This window comes from Diadema antillarum, unplaced genomic scaffold (genome assembly GCF_040938485.1).
Source record: "Diadema antillarum isolate AM-2024a unplaced genomic scaffold, OU_Dant_1.0 scf00000027, whole genome shotgun sequence".
In the NCBI taxonomy this organism is placed as follows: domain Eukaryota; kingdom Metazoa; phylum Echinodermata; class Echinoidea; order Diadematoida; family Diadematidae; genus Diadema; species Diadema antillarum.
Window position 1 is genome coordinate 1,882,251 of NW_027270916.1, and position 18,580 is coordinate 1,900,830.

Genomic DNA, 18,580 nt, shown 5'->3' on the forward strand with positions numbered 1-18,580 from the left:
CGGAAGTTTGTTTTTACGTTCGAAAGTAAATAACAATAGAATTTAGCTCCGGAAGATACTAAAATAAATGTCGAATGATCCCTTTGACGTTCTGAAATGAATAACAATACTATTGAACTCCGTACGATGATGAAATAAATGTCTGATGTTTGTTTTTATGTACGAAATTAAATAACAATAACTTTAAGCTCCGGAAGATGCTAAAATAAATGTCAGATTAGTGCTTTTATGCTGTTCGGAAATGAACAGCGGTAACAATCGGCTCCATACGAAGCTAAGATAACTGTGGGATGTTTGCTTTTAAATTTCGAAACGAATAACAGTAACATTTAGTTGCGTTCGGTGGTAAATTTAACGTTTGATGTTTGCTTTGACGTTCTGAAATGAATAACAATAGTATTCAACTCCGTACGATGATAAAATAAATGCCAGAAATTTGTTTTTCCGTTCGAAGGTATAAATAACAATAAAATTTAGCTCCGGAAGAAGCTAAAATAAATGTCATATGAGTGCTTTTACGTTCGAAAGTGAATAGCAGTAATATTCTGCTCCATACGATGCTAAAATAACTGTCGGATGTTTGCTTTTAAATTTCAAAATAAATAACAGTAACGTTCAGCTGCGTTTGATGATAAAGTAAATATCTGATGTCTGCCTTGACGTTCAAAAATGAAAAATAGTATAACATTCGGCTCCGTACGATGCTAAAATAATTTCCAGATGATTCATTTCACTTTCGGAAGTGGACAGCAGTAACATTCGGCTCAGTACGATAATAAAATAATGTCGGATGTTTGCTTTTAAGTTTGGAAATGAATAACGTTAATATTCTGCTCCGTACGATGCTAAAATAAATAACAGATTGTTGCTTTTACATTTGGAAATGATTAACGGTATCAATCGGCTCAGTTAGATGCTAAAAAAAAGAGCGGATGTTTGCTTTCACGTTCGGAACTGAATAAGGATAACATTCATGAAGCTCCGTAAGGTGCTAAAATGAATGTTGGTTGTTTGCTTTTAAATTTAAAAATCATTTACGGTATAATTCGGCTCCGTAAGGTGCTAAAATATTAGTAAATGTTGGATGATTGCTTCTACAATCAGAAATGAATAACAGTAACTTTCGGCTCTTTACAATGCTAAAGCAAATGACGGATGTTTACAAAATTAATGTCTGCAAATGATCCCACTTTCTCATTTCAAACGTAAGTTTTGATCACCTAAATAGGCATCAATTTTTATAGTAATCTATAAGCCTATTTGCTAAATCTTAGAACTCTGAATAACGGTAAGATGATTGATTTTTTAATTCATTTATTTCAGACATGGGTACCTGAATATCACTTCAGTCATACTTTCTTTTTATTTTTCTGTAGGACCGGTATCACACTGCAACGCTGCGTTTAGCTTAGCTCTGCGTCGCTGAAAATGTGACTTATAGTCAGCGAAATCATCTTTTCTTTTATGACAATAGTGGATACGTATATAACTTAATAAAGTATCGGTTTGCATCATTTTTTTTACACTTTGTTTTGCGTTTCTTTTTTATTTTAAGGATTGCACTGATTTGAAGAAAAAAAGAAAAAGGAAGAAAATATTGGTGCTACTAGCCTATAACGAAGCGTCAACCCACCATAAAAGCTGCGTTTACGTGAGCTTTGCGTTGCTGAAAATGTGACTAAAAGTCGTAGTAATTATCTTTCCTTTAATGCAATATTGTTGATACTTGTCACGTAATAAAGTGCAAGTTTGCATCGCTTTCATCCTTTATTTTTGTCCGTTTCTTTCTCTATTTCAAGTCTCACACGATTAAGAAGAAAAAATGAGCAAAGGAAGAAGTTTTGAAAAAGAAAAGAAAAAGAAGAAAATATTGATGCAAGTATAACAAAACGGCATCGCGGTATCAAAGCTGCGTTTATAGCTTAACTTTGCGGTGCTGAAAATGTGACTTCCAGTGTCCGAAATTATGTTTTCTTTCATCATACAATGACATAATTGTTGTTATTCATCATGTAACTAAAGTGAAGGTTTGCATCTGTGCACTATTTCCTTTCGTCTCATTTTTTTTTCTGTCTTTAAAAAATCACGCTATTTAGAAGAATGTGGAAAGAAAACGAAGATGATGAAGAAGAAAAAATAGTGCAACTGTCGTAACGAAACAGCATCCATGCTCTATCAACACTGCATTTAGTTTAACTAAACGTCTCTGTGAAGTGACTTAAGTGTCCGAAATTCTTTTCTTTCATGACATAATTGTTGATATTTATCACGTAACTAAAGCATATATTTCAATCGCATTTATATAATTCCCTTTGTGTTTTTTATGTCAAGAGTGGCGTAATTTAGAAGAAAAATAACAGCTAGAAAAGATTAAAAGAAGAAAGTATTAGTGGAACTAAATGTGACTTCAAAAATATCTCCGAAATTATCGATTCTTTTATGACAATATTGTGGATACTTATCACTTAATAAAGTGAGGGTTTGAATTGCTTTCATACTTTCTTTTGCGCTATATTAAGTTATTTTAAGGATTACACTGATTTGAAGAAATATCGGTGCAACAAGATAACAGAAGCCCGGCATCCCGCTATATGAAAGCTGCGTTTTATCAAAGCTTTCTTGCGTCGCTGAGAATGTGACTTTTGATATCTAGAGTGTATTTTATTTTATCATTCAAGAATCGCGAAATTTAAGAGAAAAGAAAAAAAAAAGAAAATAATTTAAAAGAAGAAAGTATGAGTGGAACGAACTGATCGCAGAGTCCGTGACATCACACTATATCAACGCTTTATGTCACTAAAATGTGGCATTCATAGAGTCCGAAATTATGATTTCGTTTATAATCGTTAGTACTTTTTCCGGACACCCGCATGAAAACGTACTTATTTTACATAGAATATGCACCCTTTACCTTAAAGACTTGATATAGACTCCTCATATAGGCCTACTAGACAACATACTCTGAAAACGGCGTGAGAATTAACCTGCTAAATCGTTGGATTTGCTCTTCAAAGTGACTCCATGTACGCGTCCGGTCCCATAACGCTTGGTCTACTGTACTGTACAAAGTGTACGTATAGTACATACAGTATACGTACGTACGCCACATATGTTATGCACAAGGGAAGACAGGCCGGCCGGCCGGCCGGCAGCCCGAACTAGAAGTTGTTTACAGGATTGACAGCGCGTACGCGTATGCATGCAATTCATCAAAGGAGCCGCCGCGCGCACAGACGATCGGCAATCTACCATAAGCCATGTCTACACCTATCCAAAAACTTGTAGTTATACTAACTACGAGCGCAAAAATGCGTTCCCCTAACCACGACAAAACTTCGATGCCGTTCACACCTACATCAAGTAATAAAGTGTAGGTTTGCATCACATTTTATTCTTTCGTCAATTTTTCCATAATACTTCAAAGATCACGCAATTTAGGAGAACATGCATACGTCTTCCTCTTATTTCTTGTCTCCCTCTTTTTCTGTATTTCTCCTCCAATGAATGATGAAAATAAAAATTATGTACATGTCTCCCTCACAACACAAAGAACCACGTGCTAGCAACCTTCGTGAAGTTAAATCTAACTGTTGATTGCCAGCAAAGAATAAGGGGGAAATACGACAACAAATAGAAGCGAAAGATTGTATAAGAGACGCTTGACATCCCCCCCCCCCCCTCGCAGAAATTTCCACAAAACCAGGTGCTAGACGCAGGTGCCAAACGAAAGAATGCGCACACTAGAATTCTGTTAATAAACAGAGTGTAAATAGCCTGGAAATATCGATCGAAGAACTAGCTCGAGAGTACAATTAAAGGAATCATTACAAGGATCATGATTCTATTAATTTAGTCTTTCTTTTGGCCCATAGTAGAAGCATCGAACAGTCGATCATAATCCGGGATAATAGTGTATACTTGATTATTTTAGATGTTCCTGAACTATAGAAAGGGATTGATCAATCACTCGATTTATTGAATCACAGAAAGACAATAATTATGAAAGGACACGTCTCGATTGCAGACAGAAATTCACTACGAGTATGTGATATGCAGCCACTACCCGATTAGACAGTAAAATCACGACAATTTCAGGCTCATTAAAACTGTGTATTACTTTTCAAAGTTTGAAAGAATTTCACCTATGAACTGTGACGGTCCACTACATACGGAGATGATTTGGCTATCAACATTCGTTTGTTTCTTGTTTTGTTATGTCTTGTCTGTTTGTTTGCTTGCTTGTTTTTGTTTGGTTTTGTTTTTGCTCGTGTACAAGACATGACGATTTCTTCGTATCGAATGTAAACTGTTACCGCAATCAAGCCATAAAGCGCAGCTGCGGCGCATTCGATTCATTGAACTTGAAGTAGCCTCAAACAAGGCAAGAGCACAGGGCACGTGTCTCGCACATCGGCACACCCACACACGGCGAGACATTTAGCAATCATCGTTATGGCAGACAGTCTGTTTTCAATCATGGGAAAAGAAATTGGAATACTTGGGAAAATGATGATGTTTAAAATCAAATAAAATAAAAAAAGCCTATATATAAAAACGTATGGCTTATTCTGAGTTCTAGGATTTAACATATTATAGGTTTAGAGATTGTTATAAAAGTTGATGCCTATTTAGGTGGTCAAAACTTACGTTTGAAATGAGAAAGTGGGAGCATTATTTTGTAGACATTAACATGTAAACATCCGACATTTGTTTTAGCATTGTAAATAGCCGAAAGTTACCATTTCTGATTGTAAAAGCAATCATCCAACATTTACAAGTATTTTAGCACCTTACAGAGCCGAATGTTATACCGTTAATCATTTTCAAATGCAAAAGCAAACAATCGACATTCATTTTAGCTTCTTACAGAGCAGAATGTTATCCTTATTCAATTCCGAACGTGAAAGGAAACATCCGTTATTTATTTTAGCATCTAACTGAGCCGATTGATACCGTTAATCATTTCCAAATGTAAAAGCAACAATCTGTTATTTATCTTAGCATGTACGGAACAGAATATTTCCGTTATATTCATTTCCAAATTTAAAAGCAAACATCCGACATTATTTTATTTTATTATCGTACGGAGCCGAAAGTTACTGTTGCCCGCATCCGAAAGTGAAATGAATCATCTGACAATTATTTCAGCATCGTACGGAGCCAAATGTTACTGCTATTCACTTCCAAACGTAAAAGCAGTAATCTGACATTCATTAATTTTTGGCATCTTCCGGATCCGAATGTTATTGCTATTTACTTTCGAAAGTGAAAGCAAACACCCGATGTTTATTTAATCATCATACGGAGTTAAATATTATTGCTATTCATTTCCGAACGTCAAAGGGATCATTCGACATTTATTTTAGCATCTTCCGGAGCTGAATGTTATTGCTATTTACTTTCGAACGTAAAAGCAAACATCCGGCATTTATTTTATCATCGTACGGAGTTGAATATTATTGTTATTCATTTCCGAACGTCAAAGCAAACATTCGACATTTATTTTAGCATCTTCCGGAGCTGAATGTTATTGCTATCTACTTTCGAACATAAGAGCAAACATCAGACATTTGTTTTATCATCGTACGGAGTTGAGTATTATTGTTATTCATTTCTGAACGTCAAAGAGGTCATCCGACATTAATTTTAGCATCTTACGGAGCCGATTGTTTGATACCGCTGTTCATTTCCAAAAGTAAAGGCAAACATCCGAAAAAAAGGAGGTTGAAACGTATGAAATAAAAAAAAAAATACGAATTTTAGAGCTGTTGAGTACAATACTAGTTCGTGCTTCCAAACATTGGCAGCTTTGGTTGCTGGATCACTCGCACATGGCTTGATCTGCGATCTGCTGCTCCGGGGATTGCGCGCGTACACGTGTAGTAACAGTGGCAACTCACAGTGATCGGAGAGAAGCGCCCGTAAATTTTCTGCACCGGAATCTCGGTGAACGTGGTATAACACTGCGCTCACTGTGCGCCTGCGTATGCTGGCAAGCAAAGTGGAATCGGTAATGGACTGCGTGCGATGCGGGTACATCGCACACGATCGACGATCTTGCCGCTAAAGCGAGCGCCGAGCAAGTAACTGTCGAGCATGCGTTCGAAGGAAACTGCAAAAGATATATATATTTTTTTAAATGGGAAACATTACAAAAAGGGGAAGGAAGATAACAAAAACTCTGAAAATTACGCGTGGTAGTCGAAATTTACCCGTGGCGCAAAATTGATCGCCACAATTTACGCGTGGCGCAAAATTGGCTGCCACAATTCACGCGTGGCGCGCCCGCCACGCGTAAAACGCCTGGCGAGAACGTTGCTTCCTAGGAAGAAATTTCTTCCTAAGTCAGGATTTTTTTCTAAGTGGTATTCTGAAAATCTTCCTAAGTTTCTTCCTAAGTAGACTTAGAAGAAACTTAGGAAGGGGGCGGGAATATGCAAATTTCTGACTTAGGAAGAAGTTGGTATTCTAGAATGCACTTAGGAAAGAATTTTAGGAAAATATTTAGGAAAGCTCCACCCCTGTCCTAAGTACGTTGTTAAGAATAGCAAACTGCAAGCATCGTGATAGGCGCGCTTGTCAGTCATTGCGCGCACATGTACTTTGATGCGCGAAATGAGCGTGAGAAAGGGGACATGCCGCGCCCTCGTGTATTTGACCCTACGTCATAGTAATATGCGATTGTCATTGGCAGACATCGGTTAGTTCCTTATGATACGGCATTTCGTATTGGCTTAGGAAAGGACGTGGGCGGGAATAAGGATGGCCTAATTTGCATTAAGAAGTGCCTAGGAAGAAATTTCAGAATACCAATTTTGTCTTTCCTAGGCACTTCCTAAGTTTTGACTTAGGAAGAAACTTAGGAAGAAACTTAGGAAGATTTTCAGAATACCATCCAAGATGCCAAAGTTGCCAACTTGCAGTGCTCCTGTCAATTAAGAGCAATGTAAAATATTATATATAATATTTTTAAGGGTAATGCAGGTACAATTATTCTTTCCTGTCACCATGATGTAGATCCCTTCTCAACAAAAATGGTACGCCTTTCTGTTTCTTAGTTTCTCATTGTTCTCTTTCTAAGCCAGGCACTTTGAACCCATGATATGCTTCTATTTGCCAAGTGGGCTGCAAGCACATTGCATAAATTGTAGCCCATATGTTTGTTAAAAGTTTTGTTAAAGGGGATGGGTAGTAACTGATCAGTGGGAATCAGTGGGAATGCTGGAGGATGATTGTTCCAATCCTTGTGGGATTCATTTAAGAGTACATTATATATCTATTGTTGTGTGAAAATGATTTGCTTCAGAATGGTCTCATATTGAAGTAATGTGCAGTTTAATGTTTCCAGGTTAGCGTGCCTTGTCGGTGACGAGGCATTAATCTGCACATTACTTGAATATGAGACTGTTCTGAAGCAAATAATTTTCACACAACAGTAGACATATAATGTACTCTTAAATGAATCCCACAAGGATTGGAACAATCATCCCTCAGCATTCCCACTGATTCCCACTGATCGGTTAGTAGCCATCCCCTTTAAAAGTCAAATTGCTGAGGCAATCAATGGTTGTGACAAATTCATTTGGTCTGTCGTGGAACTGATTTTTTTTTTTTTTCAAATACCAAAACTGTTTTCGTAGGTTGAGACTCTCATGATTGCATCATATTGTTGTATTTCTTGTTATCGTATTGCAGTTGTGAATAATATGAAAATGTGTGCTTTTATCACAGAATGATTCATTCTTGTAATGCAACATACACAGTGTGTGTCAACAGTGTGACCCCCACCAGATTTATTTTAGCAACTAGATTTTCTCTTTTTTTTCGGGGGGGGGGGGGGGGGGAGGGGGGGGGAATGGGGGCAGGACCGGGTAGCAAATAGAGCTAAACGTTGTAAATACAGTAGGCTAGGGATTAAAGTCTGTCAGGTTTATGTGTAGGTGCTGCTCTTTGTGCCCTTCTGAATAGGTAGTACTGCAGTGATATTAAGAGACACATTTATTTCTCCTCAAACAAGAATATCAAACAAAAAAAGCAGTAATCAAAGTATTATGAGCAGATTGCAGGTATTTGTCTACTACAACGATCAGATTTTTTTTTTCTTTTTTTCTTTTTTTAAAGGGCTGAATGAACTTCAAATCACTGAGTTGTTTGGTTTTGGGGATCTTCCTTTTCACTTCAACTATTTTGTTTTGTCCGACAGGTGTGTCAGCAGCATTACCAGACATAGTCACATGACTGACAGGCTTAGGAAGGTAGTGACTGCGACAGTAACAATTGCTGCTTCTTGGTGTGTGATCTCTTTGAAGTTCTGCTCAGTGAAGGAGGAGGGGATTGAAGGGAGGACAATTTCTCTGCAGGAAGCTAAACTTCCATCCAGGACAAAATGGCCACCAGGAGAGTCGGCCAGTTTCTGGGGCAGCACGTTCGCCAGATGAGCTATGTCAATCGCATCATCAAGGACGTCAAGGCTCGCGACCCGACAAAGTGGACGGACTACGGCGACGGACTGTACAACGCAAATCGCCCCCCGAAACATGCCGACATAGTCGTGATCGGTGGGGGCGCGATGGGTTCCAGTACGGCTTACTTCCTGAGACGACAGGCAGAAGCTGGTGTCAGTGTTCTTGTGGTCGAAAGAGATCCAGCAGTAAGTTCATTAGAGCTACGCTTTGAGACAGAACCACTTTCAAACTGTTTAACATTCTGGTTTTACAAGACTATCCAGTAATATGATGCAAAAAAAAAACTACATCTTATTCTTGTTGACTTTTCATATGAAAAAAGGGGACTTTGTGAAGATTTGTGTTCAGTTTGATAGGAGACTTGTGAAGTGATGACAGTGTAAGTGTAAATTTGTCAATACTATCACTTATTCATACATACATGGGAAACCTGAACCATTGTCTGTGTTATTTTACTATCAGTTTACCCCACTTTAACATGATATGGAAATGCATGTTAAAAAGTATCTTTTGAAATTAGCTTCTGACTTTAGATTGATTACTGCATATGTGGAATTTTGTAACTGTGAGCAGAATTCCAGGCACAGTTCAAGAGGTGTATACATTCAATAGTTATGAGTTGTGAGCAGAATTTCAGGCACAGTTCAAGAGGTGTATACATTCAATAGTTATGAGTTGTTTATATTGATGAATCTAGCAATAACCTCTAGAACTAGTCTTCAAGCCATTATGCAAAAGTGTACACGTCAAATTCGGGTTGACACATTCAATGTTTCATCAGATTGAAAATCACTTCGTGAAGTGCCGGCATAAATGTAGTCACATCATTTAGGATTAAATGGTTACATGTATTTTATGAACAAGATGTTTTGTGTCATCCCTGTCCGTGTGCAGTATACCCGAGCCTCAAGTGTCCTGTCTTGCGGTGGAATCCGTCAGCAGTTCTCCGTACCAGAGAACATTCTCATGTCAATGTACAGCGCTCACTTCCTGCGTAATCTCAAGGTGAGGCATGGACTTTTTAAAGTTAACTTCAATTCAAAATTATTTCACATCTCTTAAAAAAATGACTGACATAATTATTGCACACAAGCAAGGGGCAAAGGCAAACAAACAAACAAAATACCAGTAATACAACCCAATATTAAAATGCAGTGGATGTGGGGGACTAGAAAAAGCCCTTCACTTGTCAAAGCTAGTCCTTGTTTGATCTATATCGTATAAACATTTAAAGATTACATTAATTTCAGACTCATAGCATGTACTAGTGCAGATTACCAACATATGATAAGTTTGACCTGACCGTACAGCTCTATATCGATTGGTTGTTTGGTGTTACGTTGCTGTCAATTTATTTGAGGGGGTCCCTAGGAGAGGACATTTTGACCTCACATCTGTTCATAGTGTTTGTTTTTCTTGTACAAATAAATATAAAAGAGCCATAAATTATCCTTCTTGAGGTGGAGTACAACACTAGGACAAGGTTGGTGTACATGCCATCAGTCATTTCCTAATGATTCCAGACTTCTTACGCACTCCAATCAAAGGGAGTAGAAATGAGTCTACCAGTATTTTAAGATTTTCCATCTCTCTATTAAAGGTGTTTGTTGGTTTAATAATGGAAGTGTCATCAATATTTGATCAAACCTGTTCCACATGATGAAGTGAGACAAGGCAATCTTTAAAGGGGATGGCTAGTAACTGATCAGTGGGAATCAGTGGGAATGCTGGAGGATGATTGTTCCAATCCTTGTGGGATTCATTTAAGAGTACATTATATATCTATTGTTGTGTGAAAATTATTTGCTTCAGAATGGTCTCATATTGAAGTAATGTGCAGTTTAATGTTTCCAGGTTAGCGTGCCTGGTCAGTGACGGGGCATTAATCTGCACATTACTTGAATATGAGACCGTTCTGAAGCAAATAATTTTCACACAACAGTAGATATATAATGCACTCTTAAATGAATCCCACAAGGATTGGAACAATCATCCCCCAGCATTCCCACTGATTCCCACTGATCGGTTACTAGCCATCCTCTTTAAAGGTAATATTGGACCAAGTGTAAAGAAGGATGTGTAGCAGCTATCAGTGCTTAATCCTGAAGTTTTCTCCAGAATCATTGTTTTAGGGTCCTATATTTGTTCTTCTCCAGTTAAGAGTCAAAATTCAAGTTGTCATTCTTTTTTTAATAAAGAAGATTCTGTTTCACGTAAGTAAATTGCATTCTTTTGTACAAAAAACAACAGCAACAAACAAACAAACAAAGAAAGAACAGGTAACTTTTGTTTAAGATTATTTCTGACGTATGAGTTTGTAAATAAAATGTTGCATTTCATATCCTGTTTCCCTCATCCGCGGTCAGCAAAATCTGTGTGTGGACGATGCGGATCCGCCCGACATTCAGTTCAACCCCCAGGGCTACCTGTGCCTGGCGTCGGAGAAGGGGGCAGACATCATGAGGGACAATTACAAGACACAGTGGTAAATAGCGCCCTCTCTTGTGTATGCTGGTGTGACAGTGCTTGTCCACATTCATAGTGCTTACCATTAATTCTCACTGTATTTATGGATACACACAACCGTGGCCTATAGTGGCAATACAAAGAGATTATGTGGCAGTTGCTTGTGTATTTTGACTCTTTGTGTTTTGAAAGCATATTTTGCTTTGAGAGGCCCTGAAAAAAGTAGGTCCCTCCCCTGTGAGGCATTCATTGTGGGTTTTCCAAGGCTAAGTAAATTGTCGGTAAATCTTATTCACAGTGCACCTTAGATATAATGTTCACAAACTCCAGTGGATTATTGTCTGGCAGTCTGTTGTTGTTTTTATTGAGTGGGCTTTGTCATTTGTTTTTGACTGAAGACTGAACACCAACTAACAAGAAAAAGAAACAAACAAACATGGAATCATGTGCTTTGTGCCGAGGAGTTGTGCTCAATATTAAAGTTGATTTCGTTTCTTACTTTTGTCCCCTGCACTGCCATGTTATGTATAGCAAATGATAGAAGCAGTCTACTTTGGGTGGCCATCATAACAGATTTTACCCAGCAGTCCTTGAGGCACCTGGGCTTGTCAGCTGGTGCTGTACCCCAAGGTTGAAGCACCTCCCCCCCCCCCTCCCCTTGGGCTGTGTTTGTTACTGCCTGTTACTCAGAGATTACAGCACTAGCTATCAGAAAAAGAAAAGAAAATGAAGAAGAATAACTAGCAAGCATGTTAAAATATTACCCTTGAATTATTTTTATTACAATTTGAGTCATTTTGGCTGATCATGACTAGTGGCATTTTCATTCATGTCACTGGAAGGCCTGTTAGAAGAAACCCCCTGTCTTGTGGGTAATTAACACAGGAATTAAAGGCAACAAGAACAACACACAACCAACGAATGCTATGGTTACACTTTCTTAACCCCCCCCCCCCCCCCCCCCCCCCCCCTCCAGTAGAGGTCAATATATTTTAGGGACAGCCTTGTCTATTCTTGTGTATAATTGAAGTATAGAACTCTTTTTAGCACAATAACCAACTCCCCCCTGTTTTTTTTCTTTAATTGCTTTGAACTTTCAGTGAGCTGGGGGCAAAGATTGAGCTCCTTACCGCCAAGAAACTCCAGGAACGATTTCCGTGGATGAACACTGAAGATGTGGAGTTGGGTGCATATGGTATGTTATTATACCTCTTTGCATACTAGCTTGTTTTACTTGATCTCTGCTTTCATGTAACCTTCAGAGTGAAAATGATTTACTACATGTACCTTTTTTTTTTCCCTGGTGACTTTGACTGATCGAGTTGAAACCAAAACAAATTAATACTTTTTAGGAGTTCTCTGATTCACAAATATATAGCTCATGGTAGTTTAACGTCGCTAGGGGGACAAGACCTTGTATCTACAAAATGTCAGCTGTTCGGGAGAGCACAAAAACATAGCAGCCAAAGCACTATATCAAATGGTGTAGCCTTTCCTCTGACATGCCTTGGTGGCTTCATTTTTGGGCTTAGACAGCTAGGATTTGGACAGACCATCACTTAAGCGATAATCTGACCATTAATCTGAAAAAGTCATTTGCACCAAAGTTTCAGATACAGGTCTTGTCACCCCAGCGACGATAAAGCACGTGTGTCATGTTCCCTCAAATCCTTTTGGAGAGCAGAATGACTCATTTGGTATTAAATGGATGTTAAACAGGAACAATGATTCTAAAAACAATGTTTTTTCGTTATTGTTGTTGCCATAGCAGATGAAAAAATAGTAATGCTACGAATTACATGTGTGAAAAATGTTAGCTGCTGGGTCAAATGGACACCAGAAGAAAAAGTTTGGTGTGTGGAACATACCCCATAGCCCAGAAACAGAACAAGAAAGATTTACCTTGCACAGTGACAGGAACTCTTCCCCCCTCTCTCTATTTCCTAGGTCTGGAAAACGAGGGCTGGTTTGACCCGTACCTCCTGACCAAGGCCTTCAAACACAAGGCGGAGTCACTCGGGGCTCGTTACTGTCACGGGGAGGTGGTGGGCTTCGAGTGCTCCCAGACTAGTCCCGGCTTGTCCGCCGCTGAATTGTCTGCCGGTGAAGGAAAGCGCATCAAATCAGTCAAGGTTAGTATGGACATGGTGCCACACTTGCTGTCAAAGTAGGAATCTGCTGACATTTTTTTTTTAAATTTGGTGGATATTTCTTCATGAATCAAGCTTTCTGCTCTGTTGTATCTTAGATTATATTTTCTCCTGTATTTGATGACAAAAAACTGGGTAGGTGGCATCAAACATTTCATATTGCTTTTATGCACCTATTCTAGATCCATCCCCAAGCATTGCTTCATTGGGAGAATCTCCTGCCTGGACCACTGGCAAAGTGGCGACTCTGTTAGATTGCCTGAAAATGTGCATTGTATGCATAGTGCACATCATGAGCTTGAAGCACAATGTCCCTTGCAGTTAGGTCCAGGACCCGCTTCAGGCCCTGAAAGCTCTAGGGTTATAAATGATCTCTGGTGCTATCCTTTGATAGCCTTATTCTTAAACATAGTACAAAATTTAAGTTGAGCAGGAGAAAGGTACATTTTAAGCAGGAGAAAATGCATCTTAAGCGGTAGACACACACAGTGGGAGAAATTCAAACTCCAGCGGGAGAGCGGGGGATCTTGAGAAAGTGGCCTCAAAGCAGGAGATCTCCAACCAAGAGTGGGAGAGTTTGAGTCTGTGCTAGTCTTAAGTTATTGAAGGCAGAACATTTTCTTCTCTTTAAAAAGGTGAGGATGCCTAACAGTCCAGAAATCATAGACGTGGATTGTGCCATGGCAGTGATATGTGCAGGGGCGTGGTCCGGGCAGCTGGCCAGCATGCTGGACATCGGCCGTGGGACGCAGAAGCAGCTGTTGGACGTCCCTCTTCCCGTGGAGCCGCGCAAGCGCTATGTCTATGTCTGCCACTGCCCCAGCGGGCCGGGACTGGACGCGCCCATGGTCATCAACCAGGAAGGGTCGTACTTCCGGCGGGAGGGCCTCGGGGGGAACTACATCATGGGATCAGGCCCGAGAACGGACGAGGTGTGTAGCCTACGAAAACAGATGTGTGAAATAGAGGAGACCAATAACAGCTAGAATGTCTTCACAATATTATGTTTGTTTGAATTTCTTTGTAAAAAATAACACTTTACTGAAACAAAAACTTGTGTTTTCTCTTTTTTCCCCCCCACATTAAAACAACAGAAAGTGATTTTGGCCCTCAGAATGTTTTTACCGTCCATCACTATGTTTTCAAAAACTGCACAGGTTGGGAGATCTGCTCGTATTGTGATAGTGTTGATTGTGATAGTTTTGACTGTGTTTGTGCTGAAACCCTTCTTAAAAGAGAGCAGACAGTGCAGAGAGGGGCTGCGCAAAATGTGGGTTTTATGTTTTCAGTTATAAATTCATTGAGTAGTTTGCTCCACTGCTGTTTGCATGGCATGGCTTTGTTCGATGATTTCATGAATGTGCATTATTTGTGCAATGTGTATGGAGATGGAAGAAAGGATGATGATTCCATCTTGAAGCTTTCATACCAAAGCAACGTCTTGGTTGTCGATACAGCAACAGTAAGTTATATTCATAGTGTTCACAGTCATTATCCAGAGACTGGGGATTTGCATGTGTGGTGAGAGGTTCAATTAAGCATGCTATGAGCTGTACATGAGTATATGATTATACTGACTTTAAATGTCAACTTCTTTGTTGTAGGAGGAACCAAAGACAACTGACATGAATGTCGATTACGACTTCTTTGATGAGGTTGTCTGGCCATCGATATCAAAGACTGTTCCAGCGTTCGAGTGTCTGAAGGTGAGGATTAGTAGTGCAGGTTTGTAGCGACATTTAGCACAGTCAACCTCGCCTAAGTCAAATCTATTTGGACTGAAGAAATAGCTTCGACATAGAGAAAATTTGACTTGCGAGGGGATTAAAATCAATGGAATAAAAAGAGAAAAAGACTTCGAAAGACTTTCGACTTCGGCAATTATTTGACTTATGTAAGGTCAATTTTAGATAAGCAAGGTTGACTGTATCTTCAAATGATGGTTCTATTTGATTTTCCCACAACAGAGACATTTTGTTTCTCTACTTCATTACTAACAAGATAGAAAAACTACAACAATGCGTGGATTGACATCTCTAATCGATAATGTTTTTCATGCTGTGAAAGCGCAAATATCCAGACTTCTGTTAGGCCACAATTTTTAGCGGCTGTTGCCTCATGCCTGGTGTTTTTCATGCTGTGAAAGCGCAAATATCCAGACTTCTGTTAGGCCACAGTTTTTAGCGGCTGTTGCCTCATGCCTGGTGTGAGGCTGACTGAAAGCTATGCAGTCATATTGAACATCTGTCAATGTAAAATCATTCTCCCAGTGCCACTTCATTCATTTCAGCCAGCAACATTAACCCATCGGCTCTTAGATAATGTATTTTTGTAGTTTGGTACTGTATCTTTTTACTAAAATTTTCATTATTCATTGTTATTATTATTTTTTTTGACAAAGCACAGTTGAATAAATTTCATGATTTGTGCCCTCATACATAAGTTTCGTTCCTTGTTACAGACTTTCTAGAAGTCCCTCTAATGCAAATTTATAACCGATTCTTAAGTGGGCAACACATATATTCCTCGTTTTTTTCTTTGAACTCATTTGTTGATATAGTTTGTTCTGGTAAGATTTTTTACTACAGTCAAATTTTGGCTCGCCCTCCACACTTTTGAAAATCGCTTCCTTCAAAGGTCACAAGCTTCTTGAATGTTCATCAACTATATCTTTTAAGTGGGGGTTAGAGAGATATGTATCTTCTCTTGTTGATTTTTTTTTTTTTTGCTGTTGTTTTTGTAGTTGAAGAGTGCCTGGGCTGGTTTCTATGACTACAACACTGTGGACCAGAATGCCATCATAGGCTTCCATCCGGCCTACCCAAACCTTCTGATGGCCACCGGCTTCTCAGGCCACGGCATTCAGCAGTCACCAGCAGTGGGCCAGGCGATCAGCGACCTCGTCTTCGAGGGGAAGTTCGTTGAGATTGACCTCACCCGCATGGGCTTTGACCGCTTAGTGAAGAGGATGCCCATCAGGGAACAGTGCATCATATGAGGAGGATTGGGGAGGGGGGAGTCCCCTTGCTTGATGGACTTGCATCAGGACAAGAACCTCCAGAACAGGACCATACCAAGGGACATGTGTATTGTTGAAAGGGGCACACGATGTGCTGTTACTAACTTATAATAGACATTGTAGCCGTTGTGTGTTTGCTGATATTACATCGGAGACTGTGCACTTCAACACTCGGCGGTGCCTGTGACCTTTTGACCAAAGAGAGGGTGAAAGGTGGTAAAAGGTCAGCGTTCTGCGAGGATCACTGGTCAACTGTCCACTCCAGTTGATCAATCATTTTCGTCCTATGCCTTTTACCTAAGCCATACGTGCCAATTGGTGTGTGATGGGATGAAAAATTTGCATATATGTAACCCTGGAAAGTTCCCTCATTTATTATCTTTAGGATCCTACCAAAGGCATCTTTTTAAAATGAATTGTACAACATTATTTTGCATTCTGATGGATCTTTGCTACAAGGACATTTCTGCAAGCCTAGTGTATCCATTTTCATTCATCTTTGTATTCACAGACAAAGAGGGAATAATTTTACCGATGATCATGGAAAAATCTAGTCGAATCATTTTTTAACAGATAGAAATTCTTTGGTTGCGGTCTTATTTATAAACCTGATACCAGTGAACAGGTTTGGGATGTGTTCGTAATTTGTGAACTAGCACCGTATCCATCGATTCACAGTATAATTGCATTCTGTAGTGTACAAACTATTGATTTTTAGCATATTTGTGTAATCTATAATGTTTCAAATGTGAAGTTATTTTACATTTGTTGGTCTTTCTGTCTTCCACAATATATATACAGGTAGGTGTATAACATATGTTTAAGATTATAACCCTGTATAGTGCATATGCAGCTAAATGTATATTCCCCTGTATTGTTCTGTCTTGTTTTTGATTCTGTATGTATTCACCTTGAATACAAAATTGAACACATGCACTGACATTTTTCTGTCTTTGTTCTTTTAAGTTTAAGCTGTTGCTGAAGTAAGTGCAATTAACCTAAAACTGGAATAAATGCACATTAAAGAGAGCAAATAAGTGAGAATAATCATGCTGATACGAGACAGCTTTTGCAGACAACCAGTTATGTTATGCCAGTATCTTGCATTGTCTGTCTTCTCATTACCCTGTATTGCTTGTTTAAAGTCAAAGTTAGCAATATCACAATTTAAAAGGGATGGTACAGTATTGGTGGAGATGAGAATTGAGCTTTTAGTTTTTTTGTGAGATACCAAGAAAACACGTGTGAAAGAGCACAGAGCATTCCATTTTAAGAGGAATTCAAAGTTTATTTGATGAAAATCGGGTTTGGAATGACTGAAACATCCAAAAACAAAGTAAAACAAAGTGATTGTAATAAAATGTGGGCCCCACACTTTATTAGAATCACTCTGTTTTGGATATCTCAGCCATTTCAAAACCAATTTTCATCAAACAAAAGTTGAATTCCTCTTTCATATTTCATAAGAGGTTGCTCATTATCCCACCAAAAAATATTAGAAACCTGAAATTAGGTCTCAACCAAAACGATCCCTTCAAATGTAGATGTCTTTTTCTTTTCTCCCATAGCCCTTTGCAGCCATGTGGCTGAATGGATTTTATAAATTCAATTTGCTTCATCAGTATTTGCCATAACTCAGTATAACAGTGGTGTGTGGCACAGTTTCTGCTCTTCTAAGGCATGCCACTTTATAGAAAGAGAGCAAATTTATGCCAGTATTATCAGAAATTGTGTTTGCCGTACAAGTGTGGAAAGAAAAAACAATTTCCATCTTCCATTTTATTTCAATGCTTTTCATTGCTTCAATCTCTTCACTTGGTTGAGTTGCCTTTTTCTTTGTCACTGTTTTTCTAATAGACACAATTTTTAACCCATTGAGGATGGGCTGATTTTGCTATAACACCCATTTCCCATAGACACTTGTCCAAGTATACTTTGGAATCATCCTCAATGGGTTAAGAAGTGTGAACACAGAAGAGAAGGGTCGTGTGTATCTATGTGTAAGAAGAATGTTTTTTGTTTTGTTTTGTTTTTGCTCTCTATTTGTCAAGGTGTTGTGGTCTAATTTGCTTTGTGCTGTGCTATCTCAGGAGGTTCTGGGTTCAAGCCTAGTCGTGGCAGTTTTTGTCGTGGAGCAGGGCATTGTACCCCCTGTGCTCCTCTCAGCCCAGGGGTGTAAATACATGGCCAGCGGAACAGGAGAGTAAACCAGGAAGTACGTAAGCGGCACTAAAAAGAAATAGATAGAGATCTTGAAGTGTGATCGCGGTAAGCACATGACTTTCAGCTGAAGACCCTTTTGTGTTTTTTTTTTTTTTTGTGCTTGTCAGCTGAAGAAACCCGGAAGTACAAGGGGAAGGGGAGAGATGAGTTAAGGACTTTTTTTTTCTTTTTTGCTTGTCGGCCGAAGAAACCCAGAAGTGGAAGGGGAGGGATGAGCTGAGGACCTTTTTTTGTTTGTTTGTTTGTCAGCTCATCAA

General features: G+C 39.0%; 1 protein-coding gene across 2 annotated transcripts in view; it reads left to right on the forward strand.

Moving 5' to 3' along the window:
- Positions 1-16,180, forward strand: part of LOC139734868 (FAD-dependent oxidoreductase domain-containing protein 1-like) — a 43,911-nt gene extending 27,731 nt beyond the window's left edge. For both annotated transcript variants that reach the window (XM_071645659.1, XM_071645652.1), the window contains exons 2-9: positions 8,204-8,650; positions 9,360-9,470; positions 10,832-10,950; positions 12,032-12,126; positions 12,879-13,063; positions 13,717-14,013; positions 14,686-14,787; positions 15,825-16,180. In XM_071645659.1, coding sequence (XP_071501760.1) covers positions 8,387-8,650; positions 9,360-9,470; positions 10,832-10,950; positions 12,032-12,126; positions 12,879-13,063; positions 13,717-14,013; positions 14,686-14,787; positions 15,825-16,079 — 1,428 coding nt within the window. In that variant the 5' untranslated portion in view covers positions 8,204-8,386 and the 3' untranslated portion in view covers positions 16,080-16,180. The remainder of the gene's footprint in view (positions 1-8,203; positions 8,651-9,359; positions 9,471-10,831; positions 10,951-12,031; positions 12,127-12,878; positions 13,064-13,716; positions 14,014-14,685; positions 14,788-15,824) is intronic.
- The last annotated feature ends 2,400 nt before the right edge of the window (positions 16,181-18,580 follow it).